Source organism: Phlebotomus papatasi, chromosome 2 (assembly GCF_024763615.1).
Source record: "Phlebotomus papatasi isolate M1 chromosome 2, Ppap_2.1, whole genome shotgun sequence".
Lineage (NCBI taxonomy): Eukaryota > Metazoa > Arthropoda > Insecta > Diptera > Psychodidae > Phlebotomus > Phlebotomus papatasi.
The window spans coordinates 45,182,837-45,204,147 of NC_077223.1; the positions used below are offsets into that span (position 1 = coordinate 45,182,837).

Here is a 21,311-nt window from a genome sequence, read left to right on the forward strand (position 1 = left end):
CCGTGGGATGCAGTAATCCTGTAATAATATTAACTTTTTCTAAATGCTTTTTATACTCGCTGTCTGTTAATTTTGTTAATTCAACAGTGTTTTAAGCATTACAAAAGTGATTTTAACATTTTCTATACCCATTGGAATATTTTTGAGCAATATATTAGGTAAATTTTAATAAAATGAACAATTTTTTGTAAGAATATCCGGCGAAATTAATTAATAATGTAACGCCTAAAAGCTCAATGTGTCTTCCGGTAAAATAGACCCGCCACATAAAAGCCCACGCTACGGAGGAATGATTGGAAATTTATGGCGTTAAAGAGGATGCTGTTGAATTAAAAAGTCATATTTTGGACACACTTCAGACAATGCGGTCTCCTCTTTGCATAGTAGGACTTTTAGTGGGTGCCTACAGGAAGTGGATTTAATTAAAAATTTTGTGCTTATTCAGTGTGTACACTTTATTTTGGAAATGGTGGAATTTCGGCAAGATAATTGGAAAATGGCAAAAGATCCTGCACGATGATTGTAAAATCCTTCATCTCATCTGGCCAAGCATTTAATCCGCATGTTCTGCATCATTGCACCGTAACATGAGAAACTAGATTAAAGTTGAGTGTAAACACCATATATAGGTAATTTATATATAGCGATAGTATATAAATTTACCTGTAGGACATACTTGGAATAAATTGTCTCGGCAGTATAGTCTCTCTGTGAAAAGAGTATTGGCGTAATTCAACAAGTTTTATATGAAGTGGTTTGAGATTTTGGAGGGTGGTTTTTGGAAAGCGCATGCTTCAGCCAAAACCACCCTCTCTTTGGTCCGAAGTTGACATTCGGGTGTGAACCGGCTTCGAGATTTTCTACCCCTCCGCTAAATGTCTCTAATATGAATTTTGTCCTCAATCACACATAAAGAGGATTTCAGTTCAGTTTTGCATCTTTTGCTGTGAGAATGCCCATTTTTGCCTCCGCTATAAAACTGCCATTTAGGACATTATACTTGAATACTTCCCCCCATTTGACACTCTGTTTTAGTTCTCACCAGTATCGATCATAAATATATTCTCCTTCTAGGCTGTTTCGTTTTTGGTGCAATATTTGTGGTCGTGAAAAGAAAAAGGAGAGGAAATGTGAGAGTGCTTCCTTGAAAGGGAAAAAATACTAAATTGAACTATAGGGTGAAAATTGTGGGGTGGAAAAGCGATTTTTTCCACCATTTTACCGCTTATTAAATTAGAAGATACATTTTCACACGTATTGATTTGCCATTTATGCTTCTTGTCGCCTCCACTGAGTGTGCATTATTGATGAACTACCACCAAAGGTGAAATTAATATACACTCTTCTGGACAATTCTTCCAATTGATTGTATCTTGCACAAAAAAAATCATAAAATCACGTTCGTTCAATTAAAAGTTGTTGCATTAAAAAAAAAAACTTTCTATAGAATAGGCAAAAAATACGTCATAAATGATTAACACCCATGTAGTGCAAAATGTTCACGTCGGGATCAATTTTACCCCCCATAACTCAGTAAAAATAGACAAGAGAAAAAAAATCAGTGAATAAAAAAAAAACACAATTAATTCGTTTGTGTGATAACAATGATGATATAAAATGCTGAAATTCACGTGAGACTTTAATATAATGCCATGTGTAATGCGATACGGAAAATTCGGGATTATCCCATTCTCAGCAACATAATTTATGAGTGTTTATCGTGGAAATAAATTTTGAGGCAGAAAAGGGACCGAAAAAGCACACAAAACATCACAAATGAATTGCCAAAAAAATCCCTCTGAATCAATTAAACAGAAAGAATAAATGAAATGTGATTAAATGTGAAGTTCATAATTCACCCTCAATTCTAAACCCTTCTTCCGAATCTCTCCCCCTTTTTTCCTCTCTAAAATTTATTCAAGAGCAATAATCTCGCAACTGCTCTCTTAATGTGTCTGCCTTTATTTACGAGTAATCACACCACACAGTCGGAATTGTTATTGCCACAAAAAACGAGGAACCAAAAGGAAGGAAAATGTGGAACTTGGCACTATTCGTCGGTGGACTTCTTCTTCTATGGAGTACACCATTTGTCTCCAGCTACTTAAATGTGTTCATCAATCAAAAAGAAATGAAGAAATTAATGGGTGAGTATCCTCCAACAATTGAGACACAGTGAAAATTTTCTGGGTGAAATCTGCGTGGAAATATTGCAGATATTTTCTTGTCTATTTTCCATCCCATAAAACCTGAGAAAATATTGCCATATCCTTTATATCCTATATATGGCTTCCTTTTTCATTTTGGTGCTGCAAAATTCAAAGCAAGGATTTTACGGCATCCTCCAACACTTCCACACCGGATCAAATTGCCATTCTGTTGCCCGCAAAGTGAAAACCCACAAAAGGTATATCATTGCAATTTCTCATGGAGAATAAAAATCATGGTAAATTGAACATGAGCAATTCCCCAAATGACGATAAAATTATAATGATGGTAGACCCTTTGGCAAGAGTTAAAATATTTCACATTGTCTTCCAAACAGTTTTGTAATAGTCTACCCAAAAGACTTCTCAATTCGTTTTTATTGAGAAATTTTGGGTGGTTTCCAAAAGTAAAACCTAATATACACCACCGACCGATAACACCACAAACCAACCACATAATGGCCTAGGCATGAAGAATATTGTAAACATATCAACATCTCTAATACATGATAGTTCTGCAGACACATTAAAATTTTCCATATTCTATGCTTTTCCACAATCATAATCAATGATTATAACCCCGTTTCTATTCAAATTCACATAATACATATTTGATTCTCGAAGTGGCACCGATTTCCTCTAGGATCATTTTCATGGTTATATGATTTAGGTTTCTTTATAAATCCTCAGCTGTCATTAATTACACTGTCCAACAATTTTGAACTTTTTTTTTGTCCCTGGGTTCTCATGCTATTAGGTGAGATTCTTAACAATCTCACCTACTATAAACCTAACAAAATTTCATGTCCTCCGATCACGCCCAAACTTTGCCAAAACCTGAGGGGCAATTCACGAAATATCCAGACAAAATTAACTGGACGGCGAATATGGCGGAGACATATTTGGTGTGGCGAAAAGTCAAATAACCCTAATTAGGGTAAAGGCTCATAATTTTGTCCAGTCTGCTTATAAGCATTAATGTTCCAAGTTTGAAGTGCGATATTTTCGATACTATTTGACTTTTTCGTTACTCTCTTTTCAGAAGGGTTGTTTAGAATGGTGGCAGCCAAAATCCCGAACGCCAAAATCCCGAAAAGGCCAAAATCCCGAAAGCCAAAATCCCGAAAGTCAAAATCCCGAATGTTCAAAATCCTGAAAGGGATGAAATTATATGGAGGAAAATGTTTAGAATAATTTCCCAAGACACAGAAGATTTCCCTTTGCCTCCAGCAAGCGCGGGTACAATCGTGGGAGTAGCTATAACACTTTTAAGAATTCGGGATTTTGGCTTTCGGGATTTTGGTCCATTCGGGATTTTGGCTTTCGGGATTTTGGCGTTCGGGATTTTGGCGTTCGGGATTTTGGCTTTCGGGATTTTGACCGGGACCCGTTTAGAAATTTAGCAAGCTATTTATCGTCTTATTTTTACTAAAATTAGTTTTAATACGTTTAAAAATGAATTGATATGTAGAGGTGAATTTGGCTCTTATTTTGGACAACTTGGTTGTAAATTTGGACAGCTAATCCGCCTCAACAGGATGCCCATTGTTCTTCATTTCATGAACCAATCTTACCAAGTCCTCTTCCTGTTCATGTAAGGGAAACGTAGAATGTCACAAGAAGCCAGGAAACTTTCCATATCATTCATTAAAGTGAGTTGACTTCGGTACTCCAAGTACGTTCGGATTCGCTCATTCCCTGGCCTTTCCGGGAGCTTTTCAAGGCATTTATCGCTACATCTTTTTCGTAGAGATGATGCTCCTTTGTTTCTCCAGGCATTTGTCCAACCTAGTCATCACAAAAGCTAAAACTTCACGAAATTTCGTGAGCAAAACACCTGTCCAAAATAAGGAGTATCAACTCACTGGTGAATGTCTTAAAAAATTTACCATTTTTCACATGAAAAATCTAATTCACAAGGCAAATCTCACTTCGGGTCAAATGTACAAATCACCACTAACGTGAATAAACACAATATTCTATGAATATTCAATAATATCACTCAAAAAAAGCGAAGAAACATTGTCTGTACCTCATCACAGCTAAATAAGACTGAAGTAAACACAACGTTCTGTCATATTTCTCGTAAGCAATTGCTCACACCGAATTTTCAACAAAGCAATTTCAACTCAAATCATATTCAAAATTTAACGTATTTAGTGTTAAAATCTTCCAAAAAGAACAAATATTTAGATAGAATTCATTATTTATCAAATATAGAAATAAAAATCCATCATTCTAATCAATTTATTTTTAGTGTCCAATTTTATACTCAAAGTGCCCAAAATAAGAAACTGGGCAAAATTATGAGCCTTTCCCCTAATGCATTTTTCAGTCCGTTTTTTTTTTCGCCGGAAAGTAGGCAAAGATCAATTGGCAGATTATTTATTAGGGCGCGTATTTAAAATTGAAGTATATGAATCGTTATAATAATTTAGGAATTTAAAGTATTCTAAGCTAGAGGAAAATTCTCAAACACCAATACAAATTATTTATATTTTGATAAAGTTTGTTGAAAATTAAACGATACAATTATATTGCTTCACATAAAAGAAAATAAATATTGCAAGAATAGTCTAGGTAATACAATTATAATGGTTTATATTTTGAACCATTTATTCCAAAATCACTTTGACTTTCTTATAAATTCTAAATACAATTTCAATATAAGAAGGTTAAAAAAATATTTGGGTATTAATGAAGTTGTCGTAGCATGTATTTTCTGATGAATTATAAGAAATGTTGTAAGTCTGTAATGACTAATTACCTCTCAAGAGTAGCATCGCAACCATTGCATTTATTCTAATAATAAAATTTTTATTCATTTTATACATAAACGTGGTACTTGTAAATATAACTTTAAACGCTGAAAATATGATATTTTTGATGAGTTCATTGATTGACACGTGGTGGTCTTTAGAGAGTTAATTTGATATTAAAAATAATTTTCTTTAGATCAATGTAGAAGTCTTAGCTTGGCGAAAATTTTGATCCGAAATAAATTGTAGGGGAAAGTGCTCTCCCTTCGAACGTTCATGCCTTCGAATAATGTGATTTTTTTTTGTTTTTCGTAAGAGGTTTACACTAAATTATCACGGAATTATCAACAATTGATGATAAGCCAACTAATATTTAATAGAAATGTGTAAGTCTCTTAGGAAAACTAAAAGAAAATCCACATTGTTCGAAGGCATGAACTTCGAAGGGAGAGTACTTTCCCCTATGTAAATTTAACTAATAAAAAATTCTGGAACTTATAATCCTTAATAATAATTCTTTTGATCCCTGAACTTTCCCAAAAGCGATTTTTTCAAAATGTAGTATTTAAATTTTGTCTGAATACTTTCGTGAATTGTCCCTCTGACATTCAATACTAATATATCGACGGTTCCATTCCATACTATGCTATCTCAGAATGACAACTTTTCAGGAGAGCCATTTGAAGTTGGCGATTTCCTATGCTGCCCGTGTATTTTTTTTTTCGAAAATCTCAAATATCTGTTACCCGAACATCGGATGACCACCAAATTTTTACCAGTTATAAATCTCGGTCTCAGGAACAACATATCTCTCGGAGTAATATAAAGCTAAGTCGACTTAGCATAGTATGGAATGGAGCCGTCGATATGTTCTTTGAAAAAACTCAGATAGCACAGCCTTCAAAGCATATAAATCATGTAGAATACCAAATTGATATAAAATGTCGAGTTCAGACATTCTTAACAAAAAGCAAATATTAATTTTCTTTAATTTCGTAAGACATCTACAACAGTTTTAAGGACTCATAAATCCATTTTGCCATTAAGATTTCTTTACTTTTTGTTTTGTGTTAAACTAAGAAAAACCCTGAAAAATGTTAAAATGAGTTTCATTGATTTTATTAACAAAAAGCTATTTTATTAAGTTATTAGACGCTATCGCAGCGCCATCTGTGATGACTTTTTGAACTTCCATCTGAAAGTGTTCATCGAGACGAAACCAAAAAGCCAAAATTTAGGTCGATATTGTAATTAGAACCGGAGATAGAGGCCGATCAATATTCGAACTTTAACCCCTTATAGCTCGGGTCAGGGGTTATGGATCGACTTAAGTATTTTGTGTTTGATAGGTATAATCTGTGGCTACAACATATTAAAATTTCAGCACGATGCACAAAGGAATTTTTGAGTTATTTAACTTAGAAAATTGAAAAATTTTCATTATAATAATAGCGCCCCTAGCCGTGATGTAAGAAGGGGAAGTGGAACTTCACGAGACCTTTCCAAAACGCCCTCACTTTTTAAATTCTGACAATTAGAACCGGAGTTATGGCCATTTTAAGAAATTTTTTTTGAACCCTTTTATCTTGGGTCAGGGGGGTCAGGGGAGCTTAAGTTTGGTATTGATCGAAAGGCCTTAGGCCCAGCTATAAGATACTAAAATGTGAGCCCGATCGATGCCATAGCGGCGGAGCTATTGAGAAAACAAAAAAAGATTGGGGTATTCAAAATGGCGGAAGGAAGGTTGGGGGGGGTGGGGGGTCAATGCACCAAGTTTGCAATTTTCACACGATATATAACCTTTGCCGAAAACCGCAAGTCGATATCTCTTTTAGTTTAGGAGCTAAGCTCCAAAGAGCGGCCGGCCGGGAACGTAACTTAGTCACCCATATATGTATTCGTGATCAAGAAGTGATGAAATACATCTTGGCCAAAGTTTGAGCTCGATCGGACAACATGAAATTTTGGTAGAATTATAGTAGGCGAGATTATTAAGAATCTAACCTAATATATGATGACTTTTATAAATTCTACGTAGATCCCCTACAGGGGTTCATTTGGTTCAAATTTGAATAATTTATTGACTTATGTTTAATTTACTTTTAAATTACTTGCTTTATTTAATTAAATGGAACTTTAGTAGATTACACCCTCCGCACAGATCAATATTTTAAATTTTGACAACTATTTAAGTTCATCAAGTATCTTCAAAAAGACATCCGATTTTACTCTTTGTTCTTTTGCGCCTAATTGAGCGAATTTGCTCCTTGTACATTTTATACAACACACTTCCCAGGCGAGATTTAATTGTGGGAAAAGTTGTTCAAAGACATCATTAGGTATTCGGTGTTAATTAACACAGAAACTTTCAAATTCTAAAAAGAAAAAAAAATACGTTTCTCATCAACGTGTCGAAGAGTTATCTCAACTTCGCATTCAATTTTTCATGTTTCCCGGAAAAAGCAATTAAACCCAGAGATGAAACATACAAAAACTGGAAGAATATTTAAAAAGTTTTCAGGAATTTTCTTTAGAAACAAGAGTAAAGTTGAAATTAACATCAATTTCAGTAATAATTGTAAAGGGTTATAGATGTTATAGAGAGTTTTTCAACTCAATTTTGGGGCAATTTAGGAAGTAGGTATAAGCACAAATAGAGTCATGTTTCATCGTGATAAATTAACTCCTTCGACAATCTTGTGAATTGGGAATAAAGGCTAGAGAGATGGAATTAATAGACAAGCAAATCCCTATTCCGGCAACTACCGAGTTACCCTTCCCTTCGAACTTATCACTCGTTTGGGGTGGTTTAGATATGATCTGTGACAAATGACTAAAAGTGACTTGATTATGATCGGAATATTGGAAAAGTCAATAGAAGTGCTTTTTCTTTGGTCGAGACCACAATTTGAATAACACCACCCCCTTCATGAGTTTGAGGAATGAAAAGGTGAAAGTCTGGAAGAGTTGGTTAAGTTGACTTGGACTATTCATCACTCTCTTGTATACAAAGATTTTATCATAATTGCAATTTCACCACAAGAGAGAGCACAACCAGCCTTTGGTTAATAAGGAATGCCTCTTATCGCCTAGCTCTCTCTCCCTTTTGGAATATGTTTGTGGCACATGGGGTATGTATGAGGCTCATGAAAATAACTCTTCTGGCTGGTAGAGTTGTAAGTACATAGTTTTTGGGAGAAATGAGACAAATGGGAGGGCTGTTTTTGGAGGAAAATAGCAATAAATATGGAAATTGAATTACTCATGCTACAATGAAATGAATGCTCCACCAAATACATCTTCTCTCTCAATCTTATTCAACTTAAGCCATAAAAGCCATTTGATGGTAGATAAACAAATTCACAATGTATCACACAAGGAGTCTCTTCTATTCTGAATCATTTGTGAGGATATGCTGCTCGTGATGGAAGAAAAAGTCCCATTACCAACTTGCTCATACAATTGAAATGACTACATCCCAAGTCATTTGTATCTTTTCTTTTCCTTAAAGTCCATTCTCTTTTACCATTTGAATTAAATGGGATCATTATGGATTCCCTATCAACTTGCAAAATAAATGTTTATTCAAGAAAATCAATATGCAATTACCACCAAGCTTTTTGCATAGAGAGCAAAAGTATTTTTCCTCTGTTTCTCTTTTGTGCCATTTGCAAATTCCACATAAAAGGATTCTCAAATTTCACCCGCAGAGAGAAATGTTTCCCAGCCAGGAATTTCCTAAAAGTCCCGCCTGAATGTCTTGGAAATATCAATTTTCATGTGACATCAAAAGTGACTTGAAAGATTGTGTGGATTTAGCATTTTTATGTTTGTTCTCCAAAATCTCTTGTCAAAACCTTATATTTTTGGTAGAGAATGATATTTAACTTTTGCTGTCTATGTCACATCATAAGTAAATAGGGTTGTGTTAGAAAACAACGTTGAAGGGAAATTCCTGGCGGAGACCTAAAATTTTGGTTTGGTTTTATATCGATTCATATATGGGCCAATCCATCTCAAAACGACCGAAAAAATCGCAAATCGAGGGGTCATGGTCTTAGATGTTTTTGAATTTTACATATGTTAAAGTACACGATAAAATAATATACCCCTATTTTTTTTTTCGTCCGAAAAAAAATCCTGACCGGAGATACATAGCGTCAAAGATGGCGCCTCGCGCTTCATTCCTCAATTGTAATTTTTAGCAAATATTTTAAAATGCTCTATTTCGGGAACGGGTTGAGATTTCTTCTTACTCTTTTTTTTATTTGAAAGATAATTTTATATTCTTTAAATCGATATACTTGATTTTGCATTATCTGCTTAAGTTTTTTTGTAACGGTCTTTTAAAAAAATTTTGAAAAAATTTAAAAATTAATTTTTCTCAAAAACCCCATTCTCAAAAATTTTGATTTTTTTACTGTTGATCAGTAACATTGAGTACTACATTCCCTGAAAAGGCGAGCTTCCACTTTTGCACTTACTTTTTTTTAAAAATATTTGAAAAATTACCATATTTTCAAAATTAAAAATAACCAGTTAAACTCAAAATTTTGAGTTCAACTTTTCAGGGAATATAGTACTCCACAATACTTATAAACAGCCAAAAAATCAAAATTTTTCGAAATCAAGTTTTTGAAAAAAAAATTTTTTTTTGAGTTTTAAATAAAAATGTCTTTTATTGACAAAAATCAAACTTTAAGATACATTTGACACATGTGTCAATATGTAGATTTTTTTTAAACGGAATTTCAAAAAAAAAAAATTTTAAATTTTTTCAAAAATAATCCAAAAAAATTTTCAAAAAATTTTTTTTTGAAAAACTAAAAGAAAACAAAAAAACATAATTAGTACATGTGTTTAATATGATTTAAAGGCTTATTTTTGTCAATAAAAGACATTTTTATTTAAAACTCAAAAAAAATTTTTTTTTGAAAAACTTGATTTCGAAAAATTTTGATTTTTTGGCTGTTTATAAGTATTGTGGAGTACTATATTCCCTGAAAAGTTGAACTCAAAATTTTGAGTTTAACTGGTTATTTTTAATTTTGAAAATATGGTAATTTTTCAAATATTTTTAAAAAAAAAGTAAGTGCAAAAGTGGAGGCTCGCCTTTTCAGGGAATGTAGTACTCAATGTTACTGATCAACAGTAAAAAAATCAAAATTTTTGAGAATGGGGTTTTTGAGAAAAATTAATTTTTAAATTTTTTCAAAAATTTTTTAAAAGACCGTTACAAAAAAACTTAAGCAGATAATGCAAAATCAAGTATATCGATTTAAAGAGTATAAAATTATCTTTCAAATAAAAAAAAGAGTAAGAAGAAATCTCAACCCGTTCCCGAAATAGAGCATTTTAAAATATTTGCTAAAAATTACAATTGAGGAATGAAGCGCGAGGCGCCATCTTTGACGCCATGTATCTCCGGCCAGGAATTTTTTTCAGACGAAAAAAAAAATAGAGGTATATTATTTTATCGTGTACTTTAACATATGTGAAATTCAAAAACATCTAAGACCATGAAGGGTACCCCTATGGTCGTCTTGAGATGGATTGGCCCATATAATAATAATAATAATGCTGGCACAGCATTCCATGAAGGAACAGGGCCTTCCCGCAAGGGGATTTCTAGACATGCATTATTATTTTTTCTTGTACGGGATGAGGTTGTCAGTCCCATGCCCGTGGAATCAAGTGCAGTGAAGCTCACTGGATGCAATCCGAACACCTTTAACGCCAGGAAAATTCCTAGTGACCTAAAGGGGATTCGAACCCGAGACACTTGCATCATAGAGCAAGTGCTCTACCACTTGACTCATTGAGTGCCCTCATATGTAAATATACTCTAAAATAGCAGATAGTAATTAAGCATTGAATTAAAATTAAAGTCACTCAAACGAAACAGTCTAATAAGAGAATACTGAAGCTAATACGCGCTATATAAATTGACTTGAAGTATTTATACTTTATATTCCAAAAGTCATATCTCGTATTATTTGTGAAGATCATTAAAGTTGTTTAACAATCCAACTCATTGAAGAAACATATCTTTTAATGTTCATCAGATCATAATCGATTTTCAATGTTCAATAGATCACTTTACTCAAAACAACGTACAAATAATACTACAATTTAATTTCGGGTAAAAATAACTATACCGGTTCACAAGCAGTTTATATCCGTATATGGGACTTGTTTAAATTTTATCCAGTATTTAAAGTGCACTTGTATAGTTAAAGATTTGACCTTGAAATCTTAATAAGGAATGATTCAAGGTCACTGTCGTAAATAAAGAGTAAAAAGCCGTTCAGGATTGCTTCAAAATAATTGTCTAATTGTTAAATTGTCTAATTTAACAGAGTTATACAACAGTCCAATTCATGAGAAAAGCAAGTCTATTGTAGGGCACGAAGGAGCGCCGTGTTCGTAGATTATACTTTAAGAAAAGGCAGTGCATTTTCATTACATTTCATAACATGTGAAAATGTCTTTTTCTATAGGGAGACTGGGGTAAAAAGTCACAAAACGGATATTTTATTTTTTTTTTACAAGCTACCCTGATGCCCCAGAAATTTCTAATTAGTGCAGTTTTATAGGAAATTTACTGCTCTATAACTTTGTGAAAGTCATTTTCGTCTATTGTGTAAGGAAATACATTTATCGAGCTGTTTTCTAAAAGGTAATTTTGTAACCATTCTCAAAAATGCTGGGGCAAATAGTATCAGGCATAGGATATTATCACATTTTGATTTGCTTTATTACGGGCTTTCGTAAATTTAAAAAAATAGCTAGGTGAAATATTTTTATAGAAAATTCATTCCTCTATACCTTTTTAAAACACTGTTTTCTCCAACTGAACGAGAAAAGTTCTTTTCAAGCTATTTTAGAAAAAACACACAAGAGACTGCTAATCGTTTGACCAATACAAACAAAAAGCGGCGAGACATGGAAATGACGTTTCTTTTCGCCGTGAGACATCAGATATTGCTTCGCTTTTTGTTACTTTATGCTCCATACCTTTTGTTACTTTTTACCCCAAGTGGCCATTTTTAATAAAAGGATTTCTGGAGAAAAGAATCTTTGTAAAATTCTAAAATAGATAGTGGTTTTGTATTCAAAGAGTCCAAATCATTTAGGTAATATTTACTAGTGCATCAATTTTGGAAAATAAGTAGGTCAAAATTGATATCTGCTGTAACGAAAACATTTTAAAAATAGGGCTAAAAATTTCAATATTTTTTATTTTCTGAAATCCTTGTTCGAATTCTAAGAAACTTACGACTTTGAAGAAGGTCTATGGAGGCCATCTATGGAAAAAATTTAAGCCGCTATATCTTATTTATCTTGGAAGATATTGAATTTTAAAATTTTCGATGTGTGACTTTTTGCCACAGTCTCCCCTAATATTTATGAATGTGTAATTTAATAACAGTTTGAAGGTTGAAGATCTTGAAGATGAACAAAATATCGTTGTATTTCAAATTGACGGCCAAATTTCTCTGAATTTTTATGAACTATTTAAATTTTTATTTTATGAAAATTTGAGAGGGTCTTCTGTACAAATATTGCTGATTTAAGTGATAGTAAATTACGACGATTATATTCTCCATTTGTTTGAAAAATAAGAAAACATAATAAAAGTATAGTCCTCATAGCCTAAGAGATTTAGAAATACTGCCCCTAACTAGTTGCACTCTACACTGCAGGTTTATAATTTTTTTTATTAACTTTGCAGCATACAACAATTATTAATTATCTACACGTTAAAATGATCAATGTTAAATCCAGATAAGCTTATGGTAGCTGAGATTCTTTTACAAGTGACCTAGAAATGCATGCAGCTTGCGAATCAAAAAGCGAGAATTTTTTTCAATTCAAATTAATTTTCAGCTCACAAAAAGTAGAGTGATACGTTCGTATTAATTAATATCAAGTTTAAAAAAAGAGGAGAGGAAATTCGATAGTGAGTTCAATCTTACACTGAGAAAAAAAGAGGGTGCGATTAACTTTTCTTCCTCATAACTTTAACACTTTTTAGGTGTAAAAATATATCAACATTTTTAATGTTAATTTTACACCTTTTTAAGGAAAAAAATTAAACTTGAAAAAGGGTAATTTTAATCCCCAATGGTAATAAATGGTAATATTTACACCGATTTTGGATCAATATTGCAGGGTAAAATCAACATTTCCGGAATGTTATTTTAACTTTTTCGGATTTTTCTCAGTGTAGGGATAAATAATCGCGTCGAGTCAATTTTATCTGTCTTGGTCGTCCAGAACAGTTTTCTCGATGCGATTCTTTACTCCAAATATTCAACTCACAGCAAGCACCCCGAATTACAAATATTGCGATGGTGCTTGTAATGAATCTCAGCTACCATAAGCTTATCTGGGTTTAGCACGGGTTTTACTATGTCATGTTAATACACATTATTTCGTTCATAGCCTTCTGATTCTGTAAAATATCTTAGCAAATAAATTGCTTGAATTGTTAATTTTAATAAATAGCAAATAAATCATAAGATAAAATTTAAGGAGTAGTTTTCGTTTAGTTAGTTACCATTTTAATTAGCAACAAAATTTATAGACTGAAATATGATTACATTTTGAATAAAGAAAGAAAATAAATGTTTCAATCTTTATGAAATGCCAGAAGAAAGTATGTATATTATAATTTAATTTCTCATGAGAATCAAAAGTCACTTATTTTCTTTTTATATTTATCATACATTTCTTGATTTTCTCCCTTCAGTAAATTTATTGATAGAATATTTTACGTTGAAAAGAAATTGGAGTGTATATTCTTGCAAAGTACATATTTATAAAATTGAGAATAATAATATAAATTTCGTATCCCCCCTTCTATTCGAAAATAAATCATCTCAAAGATAACACGAGAAGAAGACGATGCATCATCGAAAGAGATACAAAGGGAAAGGAAAAATCTGCTCGAGGATATATTTGATGGAAAAATAACAGCAAATATTTTGTCCAGAGTTTTCCATAATTAACAAAATGCTATATGCTTTCCGATTTTCCTTTCGTATTGTGTTTGGATAATATCAAAATTTTTATGCATGGTATAAAAAAATCATGAAATATTAAACCGTGTGGTATGATTTTCACTAAAAGTGAGTGAAATAACATTTTCTATATATTGTTTATTTTTGTATTTTCGTGAATTTCTGCGGAAATATGTTAATTTTAATCACTGGGAAAACTATATATGGATTTTTGGGATAAAAACAGTAGCTGTGATAAATAAATAGAAGCAATAACTGAAATTTATCTGCAACATTTCCCGCACAATGCATCAGATTTTTTCACTATCCCCCCATTCCCATTTCCAATTAAACAACAATTCAATTAAAAGTCTGAAAATACATTAAAATGTTTGTGTAGACATAAAACATTCCGCCTCATACGAATAATATTATTTCCGAATTTTAATTCAAAACTATTTATTTATTTTAGGACTCGATGCTGAATTATTTTACGTTCATGAAGGAGTGGTTAATACATATGCAATGCTTTTCGTGGTTCCCGTTCCAGCAAATGTAAATGACTTGGAGTTTTCTTGGCAAAGCCTTGTCGAACATCCGGTATGATATCCATGATTTATATTACTATACATCACATCATACCTCAATTTCGCGGTAAAAAGTGAGAATATAGAAAATAAAACGAATAAGGAAAAAGGATTTAAATGTGTGAAAAGGAGGATAAAACAAGAGTGTGGAATTTTTTTTTTCGTGAGAAAACTTTTGTGTGAAAATTCTCCTTTACTCCCTTTTCTTTCAGCTTTCCTACTCCATTAACATTGAGTATGCCACAGACTTGGAAGCACTCTTGCCACCAGAATTGAGTATACCAGCAAGGGGATTTGTTCCCAGAGTACTGGACACTTTCACAGTTCATTTGCCGTGCTCCGGAAAGGAATCTGAGGAGATACCAATAGCCATTAATCTTCATATCCGGGCGCCTTCGCGTCGCAACGACACTCGCCTCAATTTCAAGCGCAATAAGATCTGCCTCAAAGGTCAGCATTATATACATTGTGGGGTGATTACTTTCTTTCAGGACAAGCTGTGAATTACTCTCATGCGAAGTCCCCTAAGCTAGAGTATATATTGTTCCAAGCGGAAGTGAGGCTCAAATGCTAAACCTCTTGAATGAAAAAATTTATGTTTGCGACTAATAGCTGTGGTCCAATGTAAAAGTTCATTTACTTTAATTGATTTTTTTTTCAAAAGTTAGAATTTTGCTTCATTTAATACTCTGGATTAAATTTAAAAATAATGCTTTTCTGAAGTGCAGGATGACGTGGGGCAGCTTTGAACTGAGGCAGATTTCATATTGAACTTTTTTCTAATATTTTAAATAAAACTGGACCTTATCACAATATAATTCAGCTTTAGAAACCAATTGCGAAGCTTAATTACATTATGATAAGGCTCAAGTCCATTTAAAATAAAAGGAAAAACCCAATTTCAAAACTGCCCCAATTTAAAGGTGCTCCATTTCGATCTACCATTAATAAGTAAATAAAAATTCTTTTTTTTTTTAATTATCGATCCATCTATTAAATGATTTCCCTGGGGATATTTTACCATGTACATATAATGAATACGGCATTCTTTTTGTCATAAATTTTCAAAGCATTTTTCAAAAAAAAAAATGCAATTTTCTTCAAAATCCCGCAGAAAAGAGGTCAAACGAAATCCTAATAAATAAAATAAATTTATTTGAATAATTTTTAAGCATAAACAGCAAAAGATAAATTTTATTTACGATAATCGTAAAGGAACATATAGCATTGTGATCATTTGAATAATACTGTGGGACCTTGATAGAGTCAATTAATTATTTCCAGGCGTGTTTACTCCATTGGATTCGGTGACTCTATCGGAGTCCGAAAAAATCCATTAAAATGTGAAATTTTGATATAGAGGGGTATTATTTTATGTTTGTACAAGATGATCGATAAATCTATCATGATAGATTTATTTAATTAACCCATAAATTCTGCACCCTCTGGTCCAAAAAAGTCGTATGCTTGGGTAAAAGTTGGAAATTAATAAATAATTTTACAGAATGTTTTTATTGTTTGTAAGTATATTAAGTGAAAATTGCTATCCATGTGATAATATTGAGGTCCATCCACGATATTAAGATAAGGAAATGGTGTCTTAAACATTTCTTTTTTCACTTATTTTTAGAACAGCTTCGGTAGATATTTAATTGTTGAAAATTCTGATGCAATTAACGTTATTAATTAGAATTTATTTTAAACTTTTATTCTATGAAAGAAGATATTGATAGTTGTTCTTTTCGTTATGACATAACTATGGCTCTAAATTTCATAAAAAGATCAATAAAACCAATTTCCCTCATTTTCTTCTTGTTCTGAAAAATGGGCGCTAAATGGTTAGAGATATCTAGTTGGAGTCTTTAGATGACCTCCTTATAAGTCAACCTTAGAATTATTATTATGACCCTCATTTCCTCCTTACCCCTCCTTTTCACCGGCAAAATCGTTCTTTTTTGTGATTACAAGAAAACACGTCATACAGGATCATAGGGCTTAATCAAAAAATCATAAGACAAGAGAGAAAATGCAAGATAACTAATCGATCAAAACGCTTAAAATTACGAAAAGAATATTATTTTGTCGAAAATTGATTACACGGTTAATAATATACGAATTTTATCATAATGTTGTTTTTCATGTGTTAAAACCGTTACATTGATACACCAAAACACTGATTTTAATTTCGAAAAAGTCATACAATAGTTCAATAATAATAGAAAAGTTGACTCCATCGGAGTCGATTTGGATCCAAGTTGACTCTATCGGAGTCCGCAGAGTAAAAAAAATAGCTGTTGACTCTATTGGAGATTGACTCTATCGGGAGTTGACTCTATCGAGGTCCCACTGTACATTGTTTCAGAGAATCTAAAATTGTGAAAAATCTCAAAAACAACTTTCTTAAAGCAAAATTGAATTCGGAAAGAACAAAATCCTTAATCAACTAATGTAAAACTTAAAATGTCGAAAGATTATCAAAATACCACTAAAATATCTTCAGTGCTGTACCTACCCTAGATTTACAAATGTTAAAAAATGAAATTTCACTAATCATATGGGCAAGTGCTTCCAATAGTTGAGCGTGCCCGTGTCTGGGAGTTATCTTTAATTCATCCCTTATATCGTCTGACCATATATCACACATTAACCAGACGTATTGCGCCCTCCGGACTCTTCGACGCTACCGGAAAATTATCCCTCGAGATACCCGCTTACTCCTTGTGAGGGCCTTGCTTGTCCCAATTATCACAGGCATATTAGGCTGGGCTATTTTTTGCGGCTGACAGCGAAACTATCAGTGACTTTTCACAACTGCGTAAGGGTAAGGTACAATTGCGATCTTGGCGCCCGTGACGTGACCACATCTCGGCGCACCGCAATATTTTAGTGGGCTGTGATCCCCATTCACCCCTTCGTATCGTATGAGAGTGGTTACTTTCCTCTTTACTAGTGATTCCAAGAACGGTTAACCGGTTTCGAAAAACCAGTTAACCGCCCTATTTTAGAGACGGTTTTAAAACCGGCTTTTAGAGATGAAACCGGTTTAAAACCGTCTCATTCCAAAAATTTAAAAATTTCTCTTAAGATTCAGTTTATTTCTTGAAAATCAAGATGCACTGACAACGTTTATAGCCAATTTATTTAAAAAAAAATAAATAAATTGTATTTAAAAATGGTTATTTTTATGGAAATCTACATTGCATTAGCTTTCCTATGCTACAGTATTATTGGAAAAACTCCCAGTAATTTTCCTGCACTCTGAAATCTCCTGAACTATTTTAAATACAATGTAAATCAATAAAATAAATAAGTTCTAAACTAACTGAGAAAAGAATATATTTATGTGTTAAATATTACATTAATGTTCAAGTTCTGAAGAATTGCTCGAAATTCCATATTGTGATCCTAAATTTAAAACCGGTTAACCGGTTTCAGAGCCATCCAAAACCGGTTAACCGTCTATCCTATAAACCCGGTTATTTGGAATCACTACTCTTTCCTCTTGATTACTAGGGCCTCGGCCAGGGTGCGTGGACTTCTGATCCCGCCCAAGAGCTCACTCGAACCAGTACTCGCGAACACTTTTTGCTGATGGGATTGTCCTTTATAATTCTCTCTCTGCGAGTGCTAGAACTTCACAGGATGGCATTGCATGGGACTATCAGTTTGAGAGCTAGTAACATTCTCACTTTTTTGCTTTTTATCTATTGTTCTTTTTTCTTTTGCTCATTCTTCATTTCATGTATTTCTTGTCCTTCTGTTCTCATCCTTTTTCAAATTCTTTCTTTATCAAACAATATAAGAGGGGCGGACCCTATTTGTTTGTGTTAAATATCAAATTAGATAAAATGTATTACTTGTCTGAAGTATACGTCTAAGCTAAAAAAAAGTAGTGGGTCACAAACTTTTTTATTTACCTAAAAAATATTTCCTTTTTCATAAAAATTAATTTGTTGAAGGCGTTTTAGGGCAGGTTGGGGCACTTCAAACAGCTGAATGAGCTGATTTTTTTTAGATTAATTTATAAAACGTTTTTGAACTATATTCAACAGCGGGATGCAACTTTAAGCTATCAGCTTTTATATTAAAAGGATTTGGTATGCAAGATTACAGACAGACGTACGACTTAAGCCGAGAGGTGGTTTTAATGGTAAACTGATGGGAATGTAGTCTAATCAGTATTTTGATTATAACTACATCGTCTCTCAGCTTAAGATATAAGTCTGTCCAGAATATAAGGTTCATGTGGTGAATTATTTTGCTCATAATGATCTCGTTCTGAATAGATTTGTAAAATAACTTGCGAAATTTGATATGTCATTCACAAAGTCACATCGGAAAACTCTTAAAGTAATAAAGTGTTATACGAAATCTGTAAATTTTCTTCGCGCTGTAAATCCAGCTAATTTCAACAAAAATACAATTACATTCCTCATATTTATTTATTATTTCAAAATTTTGTATTTTCGAAACAACACTAGAGAACTTACACACTAGAGAAATTAATGTCCATAATGAAGCAAATTTTTCCTACGCTTGTACAGGAAAAATTGACAGATATGGATATAAATTTATCTAGAGGCCATAACTGCCAATTTCAATTGTACTAACTCGACTGAAGTATAGGTCAAAGTTTAAAATTTATTTCTATAACGTAGAACAATCTCAGAATCAAGTACTATTTCAATCTTACATTACTTATTTTTCGAATATAAGTTAATAATTTGAAAGCTTAGCATAAAATTATCTTATTTATATTTTGTACTCTGGAACTTTGAGTCCGAAAGATAGGATAAGTATTATTTTTAAGATAAAATTGTTTTATTTTCTTTATTCCCCAAACCAAATTATTCTATTTGAAGAGTGAGTTTTCAAGTCAAACATCACTCGTCATGTTGAAATTAATATTTTAGTGAGTAGAAATATCGCGAAAGACAAAGTGAAAACGAACGGAAAAAAAGCTTTGCTCACTCTTCATGAAATTGGCAAATTTATCTTGCTTTTATTTCTTTAATATTTTATAAAGCACTTGTTTATCATTCGTGGTGGTTTTTGTGATAACTTTTTCCTGGAAATGAACACTGTCTGCACAACATATCTAACAATGTGTATTGAAATGGCTTTTCTTCTCTTGCAGAAAAATGTCTGAAAAGTTTGATTCTTTTTTTTCTTGCAGGACTCAACTCCGTATCCCCATCACCAGCGAAGGCTCCATCTCAGACCTCAGCTCTACTTGGGGCTGTTGCATGTGCTCTTGGTCTTGTCCTTGTGATTGGTCTCATCGCCAGTGCCATGTACATAAGGGCCAGAAAACAGATCCGACAAGATTCTCTCCAGTAAGTGGTATCATCTGCTCTAACAAGCCATTCCAAGCATTTTTCACATACAACACCCACCCAAATATGTACAGTGTGTGCCAATGTGTACACTTTGCTTACATTTGTGCGCCGGATGTTGCAAAATTAACTTGGCTATAGAAACTCACAGAGAGCACAAAATTGAATTATGGAAATTCGATAAATTTCACCAGAGATACACATTTTGTTCTCTGCTTTGCGACGAATTTAAAATAATACAATTTGAGCCCCTAATAAGGAAATAATACATGGGGGGACTTCCTTCATGAAAGCCAATTTCATTCTCTCATTTTCTAGGATATAGAAAGGATTTTGGGGTCAGGATGTAATACAGAATTTGCACTACGTAAGCTCTCTGTGGCAAAAATGGTTTCTGTCTTTGAAATAAAATTTTAAAAGTTATTATGTTAATATAATTTATAAATTTTATACTCAGGAAAAAGCGGAAAAAGAAATAAACCTGTGATTTTTTTTCTGGAGGAAAATGTCTTAAGAATATGCACTATGTAAAAGTTCCGCAACCATAAAATGAAATTTACATATCCTATCAACATTAATGCAGACTTAAGAGCTTTTTTTTGACTTCATAAAAAATACATTTTTTTTTAAAATAACCATAAAGACAATAATGAACATGCAATTGTGCTTTCTATCCTATATACGGAAATATTCCTGTAATACTGAATGAAATTGAACGGGTTTTAAAATTTTACATATTTATAACAATTCTAAGTACATGCAGTAAAAAGTAATTATGATATGAAAGCTCTATTGACTATTGCAATTCCCTGACAAAATGTCTTGAAATAAAAAAAAACTTTCATGCAATCGTTTCCTCACTCGAAAACCATTGTGGTATTAATATATTGAAAGTAATATTTGCAGAAAATAACATGAAAACAACCTAAGAGCTATGTGATAAGCTAGACTATTGTATTATTAATTGAGATTCTCAACATAGACCAACACGGAATGCATTAAAATTCGATTTGGAACTAAAGTTAAGGAATGTAGTGTAGTGCAATACAGTACACTCTCGATTTCCCGAGAATTTGGGATCAAAATGTCACCTGGGATTATGGGATTCATATGATACATGTAAAACCGTTTGAAATCCAATGATTTTTTATTTACGGTAGATAAGAGTGACTTTGCCATCCTGCTGTTCGTAAGCACTTTTTTTAATTTTAACACTTAAGAACCGTCTTTAGCAATCATCTTGTCCCTCCCACGTGAAATATCTACTGAAATTTTTACAAGTTATCATTTACCTAGGATATACATATTCTTTAACTATTCCTGTTGCCCAAAATGGACAGCCAAATTTTCGAAAATTTTCACTTTTTTTTAGATGTTCTGGAAAATGTGTAAAAACGAGTTATTCTTTTAAAAGATT

At 32.6% G+C, this 21,311-nt stretch overlaps 1 protein-coding gene across 1 annotated transcript in view; it reads left to right on the forward strand.

Moving 5' to 3' along the window:
- The first annotated feature begins 906 nt into the window (after positions 1 to 906).
- LOC129801253 (tyrosine-protein kinase Drl) overlaps positions 907 to 21,311 on the forward strand; it is a 36,228-nt gene continuing 15,823 nt past the window's right edge. The window contains exons 1-4 of the mRNA XM_055846137.1: positions 907 to 2,147; positions 14,444 to 14,571; positions 14,771 to 15,008; positions 19,735 to 19,894. Coding sequence (XP_055702112.1) covers positions 2,036 to 2,147; positions 14,444 to 14,571; positions 14,771 to 15,008; positions 19,735 to 19,894 — 638 coding nt within the window. The 5' untranslated portion in view covers positions 907 to 2,035. The remainder of the gene's footprint in view (positions 2,148 to 14,443; positions 14,572 to 14,770; positions 15,009 to 19,734; positions 19,895 to 21,311) is intronic.